Source organism: Limulus polyphemus, unplaced genomic scaffold (genome assembly GCF_000517525.1).
Source record: "Limulus polyphemus unplaced genomic scaffold, Limulus_polyphemus-2.1.2 Scaffold159, whole genome shotgun sequence".
Classification (NCBI taxonomy): Eukaryota; Metazoa; Arthropoda; class Merostomata; order Xiphosura; family Limulidae; genus Limulus; species Limulus polyphemus.
Window position 1 is genome coordinate 498,271 of NW_013665769.1, and position 24,001 is coordinate 522,271.

The following is a 24,001-nucleotide window of genomic DNA, read 5'->3' on the forward strand; positions in this document are numbered from 1 at the left end:
TGTTTAACTCAATAAGAACGAGGTTGTTGTTTGCATAAAAAAATCTTAATAAGACACCTTGCGCGTGTGATAAAAACAAGCTAAGAAGTTGATAGTTTGAACAAATCTTGTAGCCCTGTGTATGATTAAATAAATGTACGTTTCTTATTTCAAGTTGTTAACATAAATCATACTAAACATATAAATCGCAGGTGAGTGTTTTCTATTCTTTTAAATAAGGTTAAAACCCTTACTCATTTTAGTGCTTAGGGTAATTGATACTTGTTCAGGCTCTAATATGCACACAAATATAGTAAGGGTACTTGTTACAGGTTCTAAGATGTATACAAAGGTGCTTAGGGTATCTGTTACAGGCCATAACATATGAAATATGTTTAATAAGATACTTGTTTCAAGTCCTGCTGTGCACAGCAAAATGCTTAGGATACTTTGTTCCATGTTTTAACATGCACAGAAAGATACGTGGCGTATATTTTTCAGACCAGTGGCAGTTCTAAATTCAGTGAGTGAAATTTGCGTGGGGTGTAAATATCATAATTTATCTATTGCATATTTGGCCTCTTTCTCTTCAGACAGTTATGGTGCCATCTTTCTTCCATGATTAATATAATGTCTTTCAACAACCCCGCCAACTTAACACTAATGACAAAAATCACACATAATTTCTAATACGAACTGTTACCACATACTGAGAGATGGTGAGAAGATCAATGTTATATTTGAGAAGTTACAGTCGTGACTCGTGCTGTAACAGCATTCGGAAGATAAAGTGGGCGAGTGTACCGTGTATTTGGATTTAAAACCGCTAGGGTAATTTACTTTTGATGGACTTGAAAATCAACACTTTTAATTTTAAGTGTTTGTTTGCCGTTGAGCACAAAGCTACATAATGAGCAATCTGGTTCTACCCTCTGTGAGTGTTGAAACCCGATGTTTAGCGTCATAAGCCTTAAGACTTACCGCTAAGCCAACAGGGGACATTTTGTGTGTTACTTTTATTGATGGCTCTTCTGATAATCTTGATAAACATTCAATAGGGTTTCAACAAATAACTTTGGACACTTAATATTTATTTCATTTACTACCTTATGATAAATTATTAAGCAATTTGTTTTAAAAATACATTTATAACTTAAACGGAAAATTAATTTTCATAATGTCGCCGTATACTCATTGAAACTATTTCTAATATATATATGATGTTAAAATTGTAAATTATAAAGAAAATAAAGTTCTTTTTAAATGTATAGGCCATTTTTTTGGTTTAAATATGACAATATTGTTCTCAAACGTCATTGGGATGAAGATCCTTAATAGTGGTATGTCTGTGGACTTACAACGCTAGAAACCGGGTTTCGATACCCGTGGTGGGCAGAGCACAGATAGCCCATTATGTAGCTTTGTGCTCACCTTCAAACAAACAAGTATCACTGCTATGTGGCGGCATCTAGTGAACACGATTAATAACAAGTTTAGAATAGGGTATTAAGCTGTTTTGATGGAAAGTATTAGTAATAAACATCATAAATATTTTTGTTTTATTTTCTATTTGATTATAAATTTTTAAATACATGTAATTATTTGAATCACGGCTCAGAACAATAAAAGCGTTAAGTTAACTTGAAAACTTTCTAACAAGATTATTAAAGAAAATATTGCGTTTAAGTCCTAAGATTTAACTGAAGTATTTATATTTATATTTTTAGTATATTTTTAGCTACTCAGACTATCTGTCAGCGTCTCTAATTCTGAACTACTAGCCAGAGAGAGAAGACAGCCAGTGAGAAGCACTCTACTAGCCATTATCCACGCTAAGGGACTGACAGCTTGAAGACTCGAACCACAGGGCCAACGCACAGTTTTAGTTAACCCTGCGTTAGACTTTTATAAAATATTTCAATAGTCACTCTTCCGGGGTCCTAGCGAACCCCATCATAAAAAAAAATAAATTAAAAATATTTAAATAATAATAAACTATTATTTTGGAAACAAAAAACACTAACACTCAAAATATTTTCTTTTATTAATCAGTAAATGAACATTGAATATTACAAATTGTTTCTTTTTTTACCACCTAAACTAAGTGTAACAATTTAACACAATCTAGCCGAATACTGAAGCTACTGAGAACAACAAACATGTATGTGCTTCCATCTGTTGGCACCGATGTTTACAAAATATTTGGGGTCCGCGAAGACCCCGAAAGACTAATGAAGGGTTAAAGTAAATGCTCTAAGTGTTAGTTCTGTGCATTATATTGTTTAGACGTTGATTCCTTCCAAGTCATGTATTTTTGTATAAAGTTGAATTCTCGAAAAATATTAATATAATTATTGACAGAAAAAATAATTATAATAATGAATTTGTAGCTGGAATTTGTAATGGGCTATATTTTTTGAGGGTTTTGACATTTCTATCTCTTGCTGAGGCCCTCTTAAGTGAAACAAAACAGATATTTTTTATTCTGTGAAATTTTAATATATTATTGTTCTAGGCAAATAAAGGTTGAACATAAGTCACTTAGACATTTAACAAGTGGACTTAGTTTAAAAAACGTTGTTCATTCAATGTATGAAATACGCTTAAGTAAATTTTGTATTAACCCTTCTAATAACCTATGGCTTTTTATCAGGTTGACATTTTCAATCACAGTGACTCATGTAAGAGTAACTCCGTTATGGGTTTGTGTAAGCTACATAATATATTTTCATTTGAGATTTTTTTATCAACTCATTTGAAAGGAAACAAATATATAAGTACTCATGTACATCCTGCTGGCATTTATATGTTAAAAGTTCTCCATTCAGAAACTAAATACTTTACCAATGCCATCCTTTCAAGTTTCTTTACACACCATGTCATCCCTTCACATCTTTACAAATTTTTAACACATCATGTCATCCCTTCACATCTTTACAAGTTCTTTAACACATCATGCCATCCCTTCACATCTTTACAATTTTTTTAACACGCCATGTTATCCCTTCACATCTTTACAAGTTTATTTACACATCATATTATCCCTTCACATCTTACAAGTTTATTTACACTACATGTTATTTATCTCCTCGCATTTTTAAAAGTTTATGTACACATCATGTTACCTTTTCACATTTCACATGATGATGCCTTAACCATGGTGGCGAATAAATGGTGTGTTTGTGAAACGTACAATTGTCTTGTTTTTCCTCAATTCTGTAATTATGGAGTTCCACCAAGTACCGGCGGTTTCAAGTATCAATCATATATAGTCAAATGATTTTACTTACTTTTTGATAAAGCAAATTGAAGCGTCATCACCAACGTCACCATTTGAAACGAAAATGTTAACTTTACTTATTCAAAGACAACAACGTTCTTTTTTAAAAGTTACCGTGATAAATATGTTAGGTATTAATTCATGTAAAAACAATTGTTTCAGTATTGGTAATAGTAAGGTTTAAGATGAGTGTATGAGGAATTAAAGAATATGAACTAAAATACAACGATCCCAGAGATTTCCCGTTATCGAGCTCACAAAATTATTCAATCTCTGATAAACACGCGATACTAATTTTTTTTCCCCAACATGAGAAAATCTGTTTGAAACCATGCCTCGATGAATGAAATATTGTAGAAACTTTATATTATTCTTATAGTTGTTTGTACTATCAATAACATATTATAAAATCCCCTTTTTTGCTTTAGAAAACGTGCCTCTTTTGTTCAAAAACTTTATTCTAAATTTTCAAGTGTTATAACAGATACACCTTTTGATGTAATGCCATGATAAAATATGTTTAAGTCATTTCTTTTATACATAGAGATTCCAGATAACCAACTGGTTAAGCGGTATTATCTGGTGGTTAGTAGATACGTATGGTTTTTCTCAAACAATCAAAGCAAGAATACTAAAAACAAAAGCTAAAACCCGGAGTTCGATTCCCCGCGGTGTACACAGCAGATAGTCCAAATGCGGCTTTGTTCTATAAGAAACACTCAAACCCCCAAAAAGTATCTATTAAATTTTACGTGTTTATTTATAGAGTAGAGAAAAAACCACGTGCTCGTTGCAAAGTTTACAGGATTTTATTAAGGTTGGTAGCTCATTTTTTTTATATATATACTACAAGAATTAGTGAAACTTTTTTCTTCGGTATCTCTCCGTGTGTTCTAGTACTTCTTAAATCTGCGCTTCAGGAATATGTAGAATCTATTTTAGGAAAGATTATAATTACTAGATATAAATTTCAAAGGCTAGGATGCAGTATGTGAATAAATAAAGATAAAAACATTTCATGTATATTATTTACATGCGTTCATGAAACATAATTTTAGTGCATGCAAGCAGAGTGTGTATTACCAACCAGGTTTCGAGTAGAGAAATGGTTGTTCACAACCTATGATAACATTTTAGATGCTTAATTACCTAGTTTCTGATCATTCCTATGACCTATGACTATAACGTTTAAAAGACCTAACCCTCTTGCAGCAATTCAGTTGGAGTATAGCAATTTAAAGAACAGCCGACACTCGATTTAAAAAATACATATAAAACACGAAATTCTAGCGACTTGAAAAAAAAAAGAACTTCTGTAGTTGATAGATATTAATGAAGCAAGCAAGATCGTGATAACTGCAAGGGAAAATCAGACTACTCCACAACCGGCTACCAGCCGCACATCAGAGGTAGTGAAGAAAGTTAAGCAGCTTGTCATTGGAAGAAACTCATGAACACAATGGTTTATTGAAACTAGGAATCTCCGGAAATATATAGCCAAAGACAAGATCAACTGTCGAAAGCTGTGTGACCATTATCTGACATTTGACATATCGAAGCATGCGGTCAAGTTGAGCGAGACGTATGTCTACTTGAAAGTCTACAAAAGTACGGATAATTTCTTACTTTTCTACTAGCGATATTACATTTCAAGAATTGCATAGAGCACGTTGCGAAAGTTTTTCCAGTGGATATATAATTGTTACATGTTACAGCTATAAATGCTAAGTTAAAACATCCAGAGAATTGAAAACTGGTTTATTCATACGAGTTTCCTATTTTTTCCACATTTTGCGTAATATTACTAATAGGGTTTATTTATAGGATTACCCGAGATTCTACAGTTGATGCATGCATATTGTTTTTCAATTTCTCATTATAAAACTCATAATTTTTATAACTGTTTTAATTTTGATAAATGTTTCTCCTAGCTGTTATTTAACGCTTGAAGTGGGCCTAAAGTAATAGATTACATAACATAAAGTTGTTTTTTGGTATTTTATAAATTTATAACGACAACCGTGCCTCTTAAATGAGCACTGTTTGATTAAAACAGGCAAAATTCTAACACGTTAATATTAAAAAAACAACAACAATATTTTGATCATACATTGCACTTCCTGTCATCGCCTTCATCTGAAGTGTTATTTAAAGGAGAAAATACTGTACTAATATGACAAAGAATATGTCATATTTATTACATATAAAGTTCTTGAAACATCTTCTAGACACGAAATGTAGTATTCTCTCCAGAAGCTGTCCCCAAAAAACCTTATATATGATAATAACAAAGTGAGTATCTTTTAAAAAAGAAATATTATATTTATTATTATAACCAGATAAAAATAAGTTGGAAATCTAAAATTAAGAGTTATATTGTAGATGGCGTTAATCCGTTGGTCTAGTTTCAAATAGAAACTTTAGCTACATCTAATGTTTAGCAAAGCGAAAACACAAAAACAAAAAACTTATACATCCACAACAGAATTATTTAAAATAAGCTAATTTTGAACTATGTTATTAAGCTGTATTTATTTACTACCTCTTCTATTGTTAATATTTAGTTTTTACTATTATAACAAATACATATATTATTTTGTTTTTATTAAACGATTTTAGTGTTTTGCTTAATGCTGGAATAATTTGCTATGCCAATTTTTCTTGTTAATTCTAGGCGAGATATGATGGTTGAAATATACAATGAATTTAAAGTGTATGATATATCTCTACGTTGAAGAAGACATTTTAAGACAATTAGCTGTTTCTGTTTTGTTTTTTAACTTCAGTAATGCTAGTTTCTTAAAACAAATGTAGTTTTAACCGCCATGAAGAAGATTCAAGGGATTTCACCATTGTTTGGGTGTACAAGTTTGATCTCAATTTTTTATGTTTATTCTTAGGCAAAAGAAACTCTTTCACCTCTAATCGATACCGATTATATGAATATAAGCAGACAAAAAAATGACTGAAACTGTATTTAAGTCTTAATGACGTAAAGAAAGCTCCCACGACAGTTGTGCATCGCTAAGTCTGGGTAGAATTACAAGAGCTTTATTGATTAAATGCAATATTGTTTCATGGTTTGCAGCCATGAAGAATGAAGAATGCGTCATGTATGAAACGACTCGAACGATGTTTATTTTCTTTTACACGCTTTAAATTTCAACTCAACAACAGAGAATGAACTTCTCATATTGCTTTTATGATAACTTTAGAAACAGAGAAAGAAACAAAACTATATTTGACATTGTCTGCCTGGCAATTATAGTTTAAGAAAGATACGAAGACGTACATTTTTGTCATTGTCTGCCTGACAATAATAGTTAAAGAAAGATAGAAATACATACTATACTTGACATTGCCTGCCTGACAATTATGGTAAAAGAAAGATAGAAATACATACTTTACTTGACATTGTCTGCCTGACAATTATAGTTAAAGAAAGATAGAAATACATACTTTACTTGACATTGTCTGCCTGACAATTATGGTTAAAGAAAGATAGAAATACATACTTTACTTGACATTGTCTGCCTAACAATTATGGTTAAAGAAAGATTGAAATACATACTTTACTTGACATTGTCTGCATGACAATTATGGTTAAAGAAAGATACGAAGACGTATTGTTTTTACACTGATACAAATACATACTTTACTTTACACTGTCTGCTTAACAATTATGGTTAAAGAAAGATACAAATACACACTTTACTTGACACTGCCTGCTTGATATTTCAAAATTAGAAGAAGATACGTAGACATATTTATCTGGGTGAAGGAAAGTACAGCAATTCCACATAAAGTTAAATTAATGTATTGTCCAACATGCCACAAAATTCATGGAACCCCTGAAGCTAGTCAACACCATAATACACCTCCATCACTGGGGGCAACACGATCATAATCCAAAAGTGTTTTCTAGATTGTTGAAGATCTCAAACTTCTGCCTGGTATATCAAGATTAGAAATAATAACGGTCAATGAACTTAACATATGGACTCTTGTCATGAAATACGTTTTGATATCAAATTCTGTATTGTAAACGGAACAAATACCGATATATTACCCAAGTTATTATAATAGTTTAGTAGTAAGTATAAATAATGAAATAACAAAACAATATCGTGGGTGTCCTCTAAAATCACCCTTAAACGAACTGTAACTAGGAGCTTGGTTTTGTACAATATATTAAATTACTACATCGGTCCGTTTACTTAGATTGCTTCTCCGAGACAATATTTGGATTTCACATTTTGAAATAAGTTTAAAAGCATACACATGTCGTAAATTGCTTCTTTTTTTGCGTTAATAACTGTGACACAAACATGTGTCTTGATCAGTGTTTCTGAACCACCGGTCTGTAGGATTTAACGAAAACAAACAAACAAAAACTGACAGAATATCCATGTGTAAATCGTAATGGTTTCTCATTGTACCTGCTTTTTTTCTGTGGTCCGCGACAGCTTAGGGAGGGCTGCGAGCCAGTCCTTGATATGGAAAAGGTGGAGAAACGCTGTACTAGAGAATACGCCAAATCTCACAACTGGGTAAATACTCGTCAAATTATTTACTTAAAAAAATACCAAGAATAGGTTAGAGTTCCATCTTGTTTTAAAATCATAATATTATATCCTTATCACTGAAAAACTATATTCATATCCCACTTTTGCATTATCTTTGTATAGCACTTGTTTAACAATTTTATAAAAATTACCTTTACATAACCTACTTTTTAAACATTATTGTGTACGATCAGTTTAACACTTTACACAACCTACTTTTTAAACATTATTGTACATGACAAGTTTAACAGTTTTACATAACCCGCTTTTCTTAGTATTCTTGTTAACAATTTTACATAAATTACCTTTGTTCTATGTTCTCGTGCACAATCAGACTAACAGTTTTACATAACCTACATTGCTTCATACTCTTGTGCATAATTAGGTTAAGAATTTTATGTAAATTACTTTTACATACCCACCTAGTGGTTAGCGTTTTAAAACTATGATTCCGAGGATTTATGGTTCGCGTCTCGCTGCAGAAAAATGTTGCCCCGGACTCTAACAATATAGTTGCGTTATAAGAGTGACGGTCAAATTGTGCTATTCGGTCAGATAAGAGTACCCCGAACGTTTGCGGTGGGTGCTACTGACTAGCTGCCTTCCCTTGAGTATATCGATTAAAATCTGTGCGAGAATTCTGGAGCAAACAAGCAGGTTATTTTCCAACCATTATGAAGAGTATTGTGTTTCCAGATGTTTACTGTTGTATCAAAACCGATCAGCAGAGAAGACAGATAGAGAGAAATTATTTTTTTCCAATAACCTAAGTTATATAATAGGATTCTATTAAGAAAGTATGCGTCCAGGTAAAATTTCTTGTATTTTTCTATATCTTTTGTACAATACAATCCATCGTGAAACTGTGTGGAACATTCTCATAACAACAACAACAACAAATTGTGTCACTATAAAAGAAATAGAATGAGGGTTCTTCTATTACAATCCATTTTCTTATTAATTAACTGTTGTTTTTGAATACGCCTGCAGTAACTTTCTGTTATGATTTTATCGTTGGAGAACAAAGTATTTGTCAACACGTCCCGTTCTTTCTGCCCTAACAACTTAATCTTTCATGCATATTTACATTACAGCTAAATGTGTATGAGCGACTTGTAAACTTTTACTGGAGGACTTTTCCATTAGTGTTGAGTAAATAGTAAGGCTAATATTTAATGTAAAATTGCGATAATAACAATTGATCAATCGTAATTTGTCGTCTAACATCTCAAATAAACTGTAGAGATGAAAGCTACGTAAACACCAACACGAATAAGCTTTATTACTCGACGTCAGATAATTTCATTAACAAGTGGTCCAAGCTTAGTGGAAGTTTTAAGGCTTAATAACACCAGTAGAGATCACTTTCTAGCTGTTACATGATTATTTATGTTACTTTAAAAGTTGACTTATTTCCATACCAGTGGTTAAATTAAAACACCCGATAGACTACCGTTTACAATGATACCTGAAGCAAACTAGATAGATATAGTTAATGGCAAGTGTTTACAGTGGCTCAGTCGAAGGTACAGTTAAAAATAAACATGAAGTTCAATCTATCATTCGATTCACAACTTGTCATTGAGTCATAACGGGTCACTGTAATTAGTAAAACATAATACAAAACACCATATAAAAGAACAATTATAATTTTTCCCAACAATAGTAGATTTTCAGTTAATCTACAATAACGTTATACTTAAATACGTTTAATAGGGAATTAATTAATAGATGAAACTAATCTTAAGAAAATAAAAATAGAGACATAACTGAAGAAAATATAATTATTATTTACTATTCAAAAAATCATCTACTTTTGAATATGGTTTATTAATTAGTTGTGTTTTGAAATGAAAATTGTAGGCTACTGTCTTACAATCATGAAAATAACCCTCTCAAGAAGGAATCTTGTGGACGTTTGAAATTCATTTTATTACGTAGGAAGAGCTGTAATTATTCACGATTTCGCGAACGTGAGTTAAGCCTAGCAAAAGTTTATAATACGAAAATCTACAAAACATGCTTGTGATACTGTAATAATTTGTAGTAATTCGAGAAACAGGTTCATATCCTAGAGTGTGTTTTTTATAAATATTTTGGTAATCAATATGTTCAATACCTTTATTGTATATATATATTTTTAAAGTTTTGAGTTCTTATATAAATTGTATTTCAGCATTTGTATACCTCCAAACCTCATCAACGGTGTTAAACAAAGTTTTTATTGGATCATTAAGTAATGCAATCATAAATCAAAGAATAATAATTATTGGAACTAAAAATAAGATTATTCGCTGATCTACAATCAGTTGCTCCATATGTAGGATGTGCTTCATATAATGCTTCTAATTAATAATGGAACATTGGTTTTTCCAATTGAGTTTGTTTTTATTTCATCGTACGAATCATAATAACTGATCTGATCATGAATCAATAATGGCCAACTTTGTCGCAAATATGCAAGATCACATTTCTAACAATACTAGGAAAGTTAAAACCAAAACTTTGTTAATTGATTCCATTCATGTTTGACGTTAACAAATACATCTATTGTCCAACTACAAATAATACTAAATACAATTACGTTGGAGCTGATCATATTCACGTAGTCATTATTGCAATAAACATATATATATAACTTCTAAAGACACTGACGTAATGTTGAACAGCTGGACCTGTTTACGTGTTCACTATCACTACGAACATATCTATAAAACTTCTACAATACTAAAGAAACCAATGTTATAGTTTAACAGCTCATCCTTTTAAGTATTCGCTATTACTACGAACAAAGATGACAGAATATGAAATTCTTCGAGAGTTCTTTGAAAGTGCTTATCGATTCTCTTTTACAAATATATTAACAAATCAACCTGAAAAATGAAAACAAACTTTCCAAAAAAGGATTTTCAAAGCTTTAGACCTCAACAGACAGCATTAGCTGATGGATAGATTTGAACTTTTTATACCAAAATCCATTAGACGACGGAGATGGCTAAACTATTAGAGAATTGTTAATATTTCAGAAATACTCATAAGGACTGTCACTCTTGCGATATCTCTAACTTTAAAGTGGCAGTTACTTCAGTTAGACGCTTTTTTTTGTTATAGAACACTAAAAGGTGCTTCTTGCTTTAAGATGTTATTGCTAGTATAAAATACATTTTCTTAAATATAATAAGCAAAACATATTTTTGTGTAATTATGAAGTGAAAATGATAATCTGTAACTAACTTTTAAAACTTATGAATTTATTAATATAATAAGTTATAGACATTATTTCTTATTAATCAAGTATTTTGTTGTACACAGCTAATCGTTTGATTAGTATTTTAATAAATACACATAATGACCATTATCTTTCGCCACTCTCATGTTTATCTACATTTATAATATATTTGTGTAGCCAACACAACCATTAATTGGTAGATAAGCCCATTTAGTTTTTCTTTTTGAAATTCAAGAATAAGCCAATCATAGGAAAGCAATTCTCGATTATTGCATAGAGGGCAAGACTCCTAACCAATTGGAGAAGACGAGTGACGTCACATATCAAGTTTGTTATTCCGCCTTGATCATGTTAGCTTATTTCTGCCTGTATAAAAAGAATAATAACGAGTAAATAGGTAGAAAGCTCTTCTAGCTAGCAGAGAATAGCTTGAGAAACTGGGTTTGAAGAAAGAGCGCACTCATCTTGGAGTTATTATTCTTTGTTTGTTGATCGGTGAGTCATATTTTCCAGTTTTTAACGGCTGAAGACTAAGAGCTTATCATTAAAACGTGAGAGAATTAATGTTCTAGTAATAAATAAATTCAAAAACAAAAGTTACAGAAAGATCAAATTCAACTTACAATTATAATTGAATTGGTCAATTATCTTTGCAAATATATGCATGCATGTTTCATATTTTGATATGCATACATATGCGTGCGTGTGTGTGTGTATACATACGTATTTGTGTGTATAACATATATTTTACTCATTGGTGCACTAAAAACAGTATTCAAGAACTTATCACTATATATTGTGTAGAATGTCTTAAGTTCCTCTTTAAGTTTAATATGAAGAGATATATTTATTAACGAACCTCGAGTTGCGTTTAGAACATACAGTTGACACCGATAAACTGATTTTACTTACAAAAATCATTAATCAACTGTTCGATAATGAATAACATTTTAAAAACTAAACCTTATGGATATAATAAATGATGAATGAAAAAATAACAATTAAGATGTGTATAGTTAAAAAAACAAAACAAAGTTGCTGTTTTGGAAATGTATTCGTGTTGAGACTTTGACACATCAGAATAATTTTGCTTATTATTTTATACATATGTATGGATTTTAAGTCTTACACAGACCAGTTTCATGGTGATTGTCATGAACAATAGGACTGATTGTTCTCTAATATTTTGTAAATTAAAGTATAAAATGATGCATAGGTATATCTAATTATTATCAAATAACATTCACCAGTAGTAATAGATGATCAAAGACGTAAAAACCATTTCTTCTTGCCTATTTAACGCCAAATGTGTAAATTTGTAGTAACGTGGTAGAAAAACTTAAAGAGTTTATATTTAGGAATTTGAAGCTCGCCATTCATTGACTCATTACTATGCATCTCAGCTTAGTATTTCAAACATAGCTTTAACATTCTATGATGCGTAACTCAAGTGTTGTGTTACGTTATGGTGTATTATCTTCTATTTTTCAAACCCTCCACCAGGATAAATTAGTACTTTTTTTTACCTAGGTTAAAATTTTATAATATTCAAATATAAGTACATATTGAGTGTATTCTGTCTTGCCTGTTTTGTCCTAAAACTACATTATATAATTATATCATACATATTGTAATCTACATAGCTTTGCTAAGTTTAACGCATGACAGGTTTTTATTTCGTTAGATCACCTTCAAGACTTCGAACGTTTTCATTTGTAGGAGAATAACAGTTAACTCCGAACAACGTAGGCACTTCAAAACAGCAATGAGAAGAGAAACTAAAACCGGAATTTTTCTGAGCATTGTCTTATGTTTCTTTGTGGCAATATCAGCTGAAGAAGATCTTAGAAAGTAAGAGTTTACAACAACTTACAAATTGTTAACTATTAATTTTTATTAACCGATACTCTTCATAAATCTGTTTATCAACAATCAATGTTTGTTAACTAAAATGTTTTACTATTACTAATACAATTAATGTTTGTTAACTAAAATGTTTTACTATTACTAATACAATTAATGTTTGTTAACTAAAATGTTTTACTATTACTAATACAATTAATGTTTGTTAACTAAAATGTTTTACTATTACTAATACAATTAATGTTTGTTAACTAAAATGTTTTTACTATTACCATTTGTTAGCAACAATGTTTGTTAACTTAAATGTTTTACTATTACCATTTGTTAGCAACAATGTTTGTTAACTTAAATGTTTTACTATTACCATTTGTTAGCAACAATGTTTGTTAACTTAAATGTTTTACTATTACCATTTGTTAACAACAATGTTTATTAACTATTACTGTTTGTTAATTACAATGTTTGTATACTATTACTGTTTGTTAATTACAATGTTTGTATACTATTACTGATTTTAGCTATAATGTTAAAAATTATTACTGTTTTTAGCTATAATGGTAAAAACTATTATTGTTATGTTAACTATACTGTTAAACATTATTGCTGTTTAACATTATAGTTAACAAACAGTAATAATTTTCAACATTATAGTTAACAAACAGTAATAGTTTTTAACATTATAGGTAATGGTAAACAAACATTGTAATTAGCAAAGAGTAATAGTTTATAATCATTATAGTTAAGAAAAAGAAACAGTTTTTACCATTATCAATAGAAACGGTAAAGTTAATAAACATTATAGTTTTTAACATTATAGCCAAAAATAAGAATAGTAAACAAACATTGTAATTAACAAATAGTAATAGTTAATAAGGGTTATAGTTAACAGACAGTGATAGTTTTTACCATTATAGCTAGAAACAGTAATAGTCAATAAGCATTATAGTTAACATTATATATTACTTTTTTAGCTATAATGTTTATAAACTATTACTGTTTGTTAACTATAATGTTTATTAACTATAACGTTTATCAACTGTTACTGTTTGTTAACTATAACGTTTATTAGCTATTATTGTTTGTTAACTATAATGTTTACTAACTATTATTGTTTTTAGTTATAATGGTAAAAACTATCACTACTTGTTAACTATAATGTTTTTTAACTATTATATTAACTATACTTTGTTCGTTTACTCTTTATGAATATATTAAAATTATTGTTACATTGTAAATACGCAGCTGTTGATCCTTATAAGTTCATTACTAAAGACAATAATTGTATTCAGTGCAGTATTTGCTATAACATTATATAATACGGTCCTTAACGAAATATGTTAAAGTGTGATACAAAGTTAGCTGTAGTATAAACTATCGGAAATGTTCTCTAGTTATTCTATAATATTAAAATGAATGTAAACTACTCAGTCTTAATTGTTTATTATATGTTTAACTCACGAAAGAGTTATACATCAATGCTTTATATTTTATTGGAGTATGAAGCATTAAAAGTTATGATAGAATTGTAGTCCTAATTACCATTCAAGACTAGATCAAACAGTGCTATGATACCTAATAACACCTAAACGATTGTTTAAATTCCCCTTTTGGTCTCTTTAATTATGATGAAAAGCTATTATGCAAAACCTTGCAATTTGTTGGACTATTAAGAGGTGTGCTTAATAATGTAGACTTATCTAATGAAGTTATTTAAATGTCTTGTCAGTGGGTTGTATTAGAGGATTCAAAATTATTTATACATTTATGTGTCGTATTATGTGACCTAATTGAATTTACCAAGTATTTTAAGTTAGGCTAAGATGTGTGGAAGGATCTCATTAAGACTAATTTCTGAGATTAAAAAATAATAATAAAGATGTGGGGCGCTTTTAGCCGAAAAAACGTCTACTTAATTGTTTTTTATTTGTAGTTAAGCACAAAGATACAGAGTGGGCTAACTGTGCTGTGCCCACCAAGGGTATCGAAACCCAGTTCTTAGCGTTATAAGCCATCAGACTTAATTGTAAAATTATGTTTATACATATATATATATATTCAACTGAAAACACGTTGATAATTAAACTCTGCGGCATGTCTAATACTGTCTTCATGAGCAAAGACTATTCGTTGAACGTCACATTAAACATTGGTCAATGTCAAGGGTTCCATAAATAATGATGGTTTGTATAAATACTATCGAAGGTAGACGATGAGTTCAAACGAGAAGATTGCAACGTATTTAGTCATGATGGGTTCAGTAGTTTTTGGTTGGTTTTTCTTGCTAAGAAAGTAGTTTTTTTTTTAATAAGTATTCCAAATACTAAAATTACTTGAATAATGTTGGAAGTTAATATGAGCTAAGTCTGCGACTTGAGTGAAATATCGGATCGATGACGAAGCGCTCAGGATCGGTCGATATCGGGATCGGATTTTGACAGTCTGCATCTGTGTTTTCCGCATGTCCGGACGTCCCTAATGTTATGTTCCCAATATGTATATACTAGTGGCGTGCGTCAAGCTTCAAACTCGTCTTCAAATAAATCACGCACTTATCAGACCACACACACACAAATTGGAATGTTGGCCTAAGGACTTTAAGTTGACTGCAAAATGTTGTATATAGTGTCCACTTAGTATTTCTTCATCGATGTAAACCCTATAGCAAACCTCCCTGTAACTAAAACAGGAAGGGGGGAAGTTGAACCTAGTAATAGTTATGAATACCAGAAATAAAGGCACTTTTCGAGTGATGCTAAGATATTTTATGACAAATAAAACTATGTTACAAATACATTTACCTTTGTAAGACAAATTAAGAAGCAGTTAGTATGTATATCAGGACATGACCTGGACTGACGGTCACCAATATTTCTTTACGCTTCTCCGTGATTGACCTCATATCGGGATGCACTGTGTTCTGTCCATCGCGAAGGCGCCTGAATGTATTGCGTATTTTCACAGGTAAGCAGACTTACCGATCCGATGTAAAAACATCGGGGAATTTTTCAGATCGGATCGGTATCAGCGGCCAATACAAAGATCGGTCGCAAGCTTAATCTCAGCTCCTAATATTCACCGACAAGTAGCTATGTTGGTTTATATATCACGAAGTTCGGTGATGCGAAGCATTAAAATTAACCCACGTGTAAGAAACTTAGACTTACATTAGAATTATCCATATCATAAAGTACCTAGCGCCAAGATGTAAATTAATCACTGAGATTTAGATTAAATAACTATTTAAGGTATTTTCAATTATGATGAAATACAATAACAACATGATTTGTAAAGAAATCTAATCAAACAAGATAATACTTATAGTGTGTTTTACACATCAACGCCTGTTGCCAGTTCTTTTCGTCTGTAATGTAATTACACTCTAGGAAGTTCAGACAACTCAAAGTAATTCAATAAACCAAGAACCAAACAAATGTAATAAATATATAAGCTTATATGTGTCATGAAATTGCTCAGGAAATTTGAATGTTGGTTAGTTAGCATCTGAATAACTGAATTTAACCACTTTAAATAACATCAAATCAGATGAATCATAAATATTAGCATAGATAGATTTAACCACTTTAAATAGCATCAGATCAGATGGGTCATGAATACTAGCATAGATAGATTTAACCACTTTAAATAGCATCAGATCAGATGGATCATAAATAATAGCATAGATAGATTTAACCACTTTAAATAACATCAAATCAGATGTCATAAATACTAGCATAGATAGTCGTTCATTATTTTGATAAACAATATTCTTTTAATACAACAAACGTCGACTTTGTTCTAGTTCCATATAATTACACAAAGCAGATCAGCATATTTTCTATGTTTCTATTAGTCAGGGCATCTTTAACGTACTACCATTTTTTAAAGAACGTTTATGTCACACTAGCCTTGCCTGTGTATATATTTGCAAGCATAATTAGCCCCCAATAGCTTAGCAGTAGGTCTGCGGACTTATAATGCTAGAAAACGAGTTTCGATACCCGTTGTGGGCACAGCATAGATAGCTTTGTGCTTAACAACAAGCAAAGCAAGTATGATTAGCCAAAGGTTCTAGAATTTCGCTATATATTGCAAAGATACTGATTTTTGAGGAAGAGGTAAATACGCATTTTCATTATGTATGATGGTATAGAGATATTTAAATAGTACTACTTTCTTAAAAATAGCATAACATTTTGAGTGCAATTATCTCTTTTGTGCAATTACTCTTTTCTGACGATATTAAAAGAAACCATGATTTCTCCTTTAGATTTTTAGAAGAAATAACCGAGAAGAGGAAAACACTCTCCTACATAAAAAGTTTGATTAATAAACTGGACAACAACTTCGTGATGCTTAAGTAAGTATATCATTTAGAGTTAAACTTTAAAAAAATCTAAAATAAAAATAAGCTCAATGGAAGTTGGAGAAGGCAAAGTACTACTGAACGACAGCATTGGTTGGCTACAGAATTAACATAATAGTTATAAAAAAACTATCTGACGCATGCTGGATCGAACAGCTGTATCTTTAGGGAGTTAAGATATATGAGGATATATGATATATGAGAGTATGTATATCTTTACCATTTTTAAACCGGATGGCCCAAAATCTATTATTATAAGCTTCCAATGCCAACAACCATGTCATCTAGCACAGTTATATTTATTAAGCCAATTAAAAAATATATATACGATTATCGAGAAATAATTGAAATAAACACATGACGTAACCATGGTAACTAGAAGAATGGATATTCCTGATGATTTTTTGGGGGCCAGTCTTTAGAATAGTTATGCATTTTTTTTATAAATGTTTGTATTTCGTTGTTATTATTACATAATTCGCTATTCCACAAACCACAAGCAAAACGTTGTGTTTCATAAAGTCTTCTAAAGTGTATAGTGTAGTCAACTCAAACAACCGTTTCTCGTTTAAACATTTAAACATGTGTGAGAAACACAATGGCTCGAATGGGGGAGCCACTGACACATGAGAACATGGCTGAAAAATCTGGAATCATAACAATCCCGATCAACCATGTTCTTTTCAAGTTTCCCGATGCAGCTTGAATCCATTGTTTTTGGTCAGTTTAAACGTGATGTTGGAAGCTGATGGACAGTACAATGAAGGATCCATGGGAAGTGTGTGAAGATGTATTGTTTAAGATTGTCCTCGCTCTCTTTCGCAGTACTTGTTACAATGGAAGCTAGGGTGTCAAGCAATAGTGCGTATTATCACCTAGTGATTGAGCAAGGGATCTGGAACATGGTTTTCATGAGACTGGGCAAGGGATCTAGAACATAGTTTTCACGAAACTGAGCAAGGGATCTGAAACACAGTTTTCACGAGACTGAGCAAGGGATCTGGAACATGGTTTTCATGAGACTGAGCAAGGGATCTGAAACATAGTTTTCACGAGACTGAGCAAGTGATTTGAAACATAGTTTTCTCGAGACTGGGCAAGCGATCTGAAACATATTTTTCACGAGACTGAGCAAGGGATTTGAAACATATTTTTCATTATACTGCGCAAGGTATCTGAAACATACTTTTCACGAAACTGAGCAAGGAATCTGAAACATAGTGTTCACGAATGATGATTATTTTCAAATGCATGTAAATCGGATGGCTGCACTTGTTTTTTTTAGACAACATTTGACTTTTTGTGTCGCCTCATTACTTACTGATTGGAGAAGATTAAACGCTAACGTCAACGTCACAATAAAAATGAATATATTTCAGTATAACACTGCTAATCAAAACAAAATTCTGTCATTTTAAGAAAAGAATAAACGAAATTACATATTTAATTTTTTATGTACTTTTGGATTAATGACGATACTAGTGTTTGGGAGAAATTAAAGATACTATATAGTTGTAAGTAATTCTAAATAGTTTGTTTGTTTTTCTTAAGCACAAAGCTACACAATGGACTGTCTGTTATCTGTCTACTACAGTTATCAAAGCCTGATTGGTAATGTTATATACCCTCAGACTTGTCACTGAGCCACTGGGAACCATATAAGTTTGTATTTAAGGGTAACTACGTTACAGCCACCTAGTGGCATTTGCTACAAAATAAAATTAGGATTATTTTTCGATTGAATAATCGGTGTGTTATTAAGTATAAATAGCATTTTGATCCAACTAAGTGGTTTGTGTTATTACAGTTAGAATTATGATCGTACTGAATGACATGTGTTTTATTAAGTACAATTAAGAGTTTGATCACTCAAAGTGTAGGGAGTTTTCATGGTGGTAATTTAGATTTTATAGTTTTGCTTATATTTCTAGGTATCTTTTTTTTCTTATAACCATTTATGATAATCAAGTTATTACAGGGAAATGTTCAATTTCATTTTCGTACGAAAATGAAATGAAGAATATGCTCTGTTAATATCAACTTTAACTGTTTTCACGGTATGTTTACAGTAATATTATACATGTTTTCAAGTAATATCAGTAATTTTTGCTTGTATCATTGTGTTAGAATCAACAAAGTTTTTTCTTGGACCGACTAAGGTCTTGGAGAGTTTTATCATTTTATGAGTTTGTACTTTGCTCTTTTTGTGTTTCAAGCTTACATAACTGTATAATGTCACTAACTGGATTTCAACTAGCATTACAGTTTTGGTTCTTTACATGTGGTCTGTATGCTGAAAAAAGTCAAAAGTTTACTAAGTTTAGGCTGTAAGAAAATGAAGATTTTAGACAAATCTGCTTTATCCATCAGAAAACGAACTTGTAAAATGAATGCAGGAATGACCCACGGTTGCGACTACACTGAATTCCTTAAGGCTCAACAAGACCATGAATTCTGGGCCAACAGGTTTTCACCTGGTAGACGTCGAAGGTCCGTGTAAGATTAATTAACATTTAAGGTTAGTAAGGCTGTTATATTAGAAGAAGAAATAAAGAGAAGCCTGACTCAAACACAAAAACTAATCTGGTTTTATTAAACTTTTCTTCTTTACTTATGGATTTTCCTAGATTAAGTAATCTCATTTGACGATCAAAATAGTGTAAAAGTGCTTTTAGTAAAAGAGTTAGATGTAACAACCTAAGTTAGCTAAACAGGAGTTGTGAGGCAAAACGTCTAGAAAGAAAAAAATCGGACACCTGAAGCTAGAGAAATGTTAAGTGTGTGATTATTTTTCTGCTCAGATCAGATTCTTTGGCAAAGCAGTAACTTTGGAAATTCTTCCACATAAAGCACTTCCAAAAATATACTGATACAATTAAGAGAAACAACTTTCGAGTTGGGTGGGGAAAAAATTGAAAAGGTGATGTAGATGGTCTCCAAAATAAGTTCGACATATAGTAACTTTTACGTGGAAATCTCTTCTATGATATTAGTTTGATGTTGCACGCTTCTTTTAATCTGATATTAGTGGCTAAGTGTCTTATTTATTCTCGGATTTCTTGGACAGACGAGTTTTTAGAAAGGTTGGAAAAGAGTAATATACAATTAGGTTTTCTTTTATTCGACTCATTTTTCGGTAAACGTAGCTTAATGATAAAACAAAACACAAACATAATAAAAGGAAGCGTTTATTATTTATTTATTATAAGCCAAACATGACACTGAACTTGAGATAAGAGAAACATTATATATATAAAAGCTCTTCTTCCATCCCCAAATAACACACAGTCTTCACTAGATTTAAACCTATTTTAACTATTTCACTTGTGCCTCAGTTTTCATTTTTCATGTTATATTTGTATATTCGATTTGTTCATTTTTTATGTATATATTTCTGTTGTAATTACAAATATTGTTTGTTTGTTTAATAACCATGTATTACTGATGATGGAACTACAACGATTCCGAAACGTCTAATAAATGTTTCCTGTTATTACGTTTGTGTTTTGTTTTATCGTTAGGTTTTCTTTGTAATTACTGTTTTTATCTTTTGTATACATTTCAAAACTGATGAAAATTCAAAATGTCTAATAATTTATAAATGTTTTCTGCGTTACATACTACTAAAACGAAAAACGACTTTCAAGTTGTCGGAGTTTCAATTATTAATCAATGATGTTTTGAAGAGTGCACAGTTTGATTTTCTCTTTATAAAGAAAATGGCATTTACCTTATCGTCTTACAGCGCTCTAACGAAACTTTTCTGCATAGAATACGTGATTTAAGTTCGTACAATTTAAAGACATTATGAGGCTTCAACTCATATAGATTATACTTCAATTTTGAGATTCTAATTTGATTCTTGAAGTTTACTTGTATTTATATGTTTTCTTACGTTTAATATCAGAAATTTCTAACTAATAGTTAGATATTGCATAATGCTAATCTAAATAGTTAGAAATTTCTGATATTAAACGTAAGAAAACATATAAATACAAGTAAACTTCAAGAATCAAAATAGTTAGATATTGCATAATGCTAATCTGAACCATGCTGGGGATGTATGCTTTGCTTGTGTTATTTATGTGTATGTAAATCACGTATTATTGAATATTCTGAAGAAATTCATCGCTTTATGTTGTTGTTTTTTTTCAGGGAATTTTCTTTCCTTTTGAAGACGAAGAGGATGTGATTTGTATACTTTAAGAGCATCTAATTGCAGTTATATATTTCAAATTACATTTCTTTTTTAGGTTCTTCATTCAAGTATTGCTAAACTTAGGAAAAAAAATAGTTTTTGTGATTTATGTATTTTCGACAATCTGTATGTCAAAACTTGGATTGAAATATATTATCTCAAAATATTTACGTTTTCATAGTTACAAAAGTACTTCAGTAAAATAAACAATTTCATTTTTCCTACTTCACCCAGAAGTCCAAATTTAGTTCCAGCAACCAAACCTGTATGTGTCATCTAAATCTATACTTTATAGATAGGAGTTAGCATTCGTTTATAGCCTGTGCAAGTGACAGTGTTTCGTATGCTAGGAATGAGTAATAATAGTAACGTTAATGTTACAAAATCCAAGAACAAATACATTCACCGAATTGTCACTAGTTGAAAAGATTGATGAAGGATTATTTAGAATAGAGAAAAATGTATTATAGCGTTTTTCATTTAATTTATCTTTATTTTTAAAAGAACTGATTTCTGTTATTAATTGCTAATTTAATGGCTTGACGCACAACTTTTTCTAGTTCAAAACTGACTTAAATATACGCTAAACTCGATACTGACGTTAGTGATATTGTCTTAGCCATCTTTTCGTAATTTTAATTAATTATTAATTTTTATGTTTATTATGCTAATTGCTCTGATAAAAACTTGATTTTTTATTCTTTACCCATCATCTCCCTGAAACAGACTTCTACAACAGAAACTCAGTTAGTCATGAGTAGTGGTTCAATAGCAGCCCGGTGACATCGTACCTGGTAAGGATGAGAAGTTCTATAATTCGCGCCCTATTATCACCAAAATATAATCACGCTTCGCATTTTGGGGCCGTGGTTGTGTTTTAAAAGTGATGATCCAATCCCACTATTCAAATAGAACAACCCACGATTTGATGTTGCTTGTGTTTTAAAAGTGATGATCCAATCCCACTATTCAAATAGAACAACCCACGATTTGATGTTGCGTAAGGGCTTTCGTTCTAGCCTATCACTTCAAAATTAGGTTAGTGCAGATAGCACTCGAGTAGCATTGCACAATAAACAAAACAACTTGGTTTTATATTGTGAGATGAACCTTTATTTAATACAGTATTTAAATTCATGGACGACAGTATTTTGGTTTATTTACATACTTTTAATATATATGATCTAGATGTATTATCATTTTACTTTTCCCATTTCGTTACTTTAATGTCACGATAAGAGGCTGAAACTAACCACCATAGCATTTTACTGTAACCACCTAAGGCTGAAACTAACCACCATAGCATTTTACTGTAACCACCTAAGTTTCTTTCTCAAAAGATGTTGTATAAGGAATATAAAGAATATTAAGTTTCTATTGATTATTTAATAACAATGACGTTACTCCAACGTGTTTGAGTAACACTGTTTGATTTGGAGACACTATTTTGGGCTAGTTGTGTAATAAAATGTTTTGTGGTACTGCAAATTCTCGTTTATTTATTTCTTTTACGAATATATCTCCAAATATGATAAATACAAATATTTACTTCCAAAAGGAATAATTACTGCTAGAAACTAAAGAACAGATGAGTATATATATATATTCAACTCTTAAAGGTGTTCTTTCACTTCATTGCTTTTAATTAATTATAATAGTAATTTAACTCGTGAAAAATACAACAGACATTATTCGTGAAATTCGAAACTAATTTAAAAAGTCAAGACATTAGTAACACAGCTCTAGACTCACGAATAAACTAAGATGTACCTTAAAATATTACTACTTAAGTTAAATCTAATGGGCTGAATTAAGGCCTCTACATCCAGTCTTAATGAAGCAATCTGCTTACGCTTAATTAAAGACTGAATCGATTTGCAAACTAAATGCAATCATTGACAAAAGTTATGATCCATTATACGTAGTTTAATTAATTTGATTATCTTTACTTGGCTGCTCTAGCAACTTGAAAATGAGGATATTTATTTATTAAAAATATGCTTAATTTATTTATGAGCTTATGGTTTATGTTATATAGTGAGTAATATACATTTAATGAATTTTACAGAAAAACATGAACTTTTAAGTAAAACTATAGTATACCTAAAATATGGTTTCATTTTATTAGAGGAATTTTAGAATGATTTTAATATAAAGCTCTGACTGTGAAATAATGGTGCTATTTGAATCCGTATTTAGTTTAACTAATGATACTATTACGATTTTCAAATCACACCACCTGAGGCTCATAGTTCATGAAAACGGTTAAATCATAAAAATATTTATTGAACTGGCATTTAGAACGACATGTAAAAGTGTGGTAAGTTACCTACGTGAAATCCATGCTTATATTTTAATATTTATTTGAGGTACTATGGTTAATATTTGAATACAGTCGTCTGACAAATGGAGCAAGAATAAAGAAACGTCGTTTCGAATGCTGCTAAAATTGTACCAAAATCGATTCACACCACAACTGTCGGTAATGTGAAAATATATACGCAATACATAACATTAAAGTTTG

General features: G+C 30.8%; 1 protein-coding gene across 2 annotated transcripts; it reads left to right on the forward strand.

Annotated features, from left to right (window-relative positions):
* Positions 1-11,452: 11,452 nt before the first annotated feature.
* LOC111084895 lies at positions 11,453-22,955 on the forward strand. 2 transcript variants are annotated; one of them, XR_002609781.1, is made up of 5 exons: positions 11,453-11,548; positions 12,738-12,904; positions 17,184-17,273; positions 19,650-19,797; positions 21,435-22,955. XR_002609781.1 is itself a non-coding variant. In XM_022381393.1 (5 exons), the coding sequence occupies exons 2-5, from the start codon at positions 12,819-12,821 to the stop codon at positions 21,469-21,471; spliced, it is 333 nt and encodes a 110-aa protein (XP_022237101.1). In that variant the 5' UTR covers positions 11,453-11,548; positions 12,738-12,818; the 3' UTR covers positions 21,472-22,955. The 2 variants fall into 2 exon arrangements, 1 of the variants encoding a protein (XP_022237101.1); XM_022381393.1 differs by having other exon boundaries at positions 19,650-19,769.
* The last annotated feature ends 1,046 nt before the right edge of the window (positions 22,956-24,001 follow it).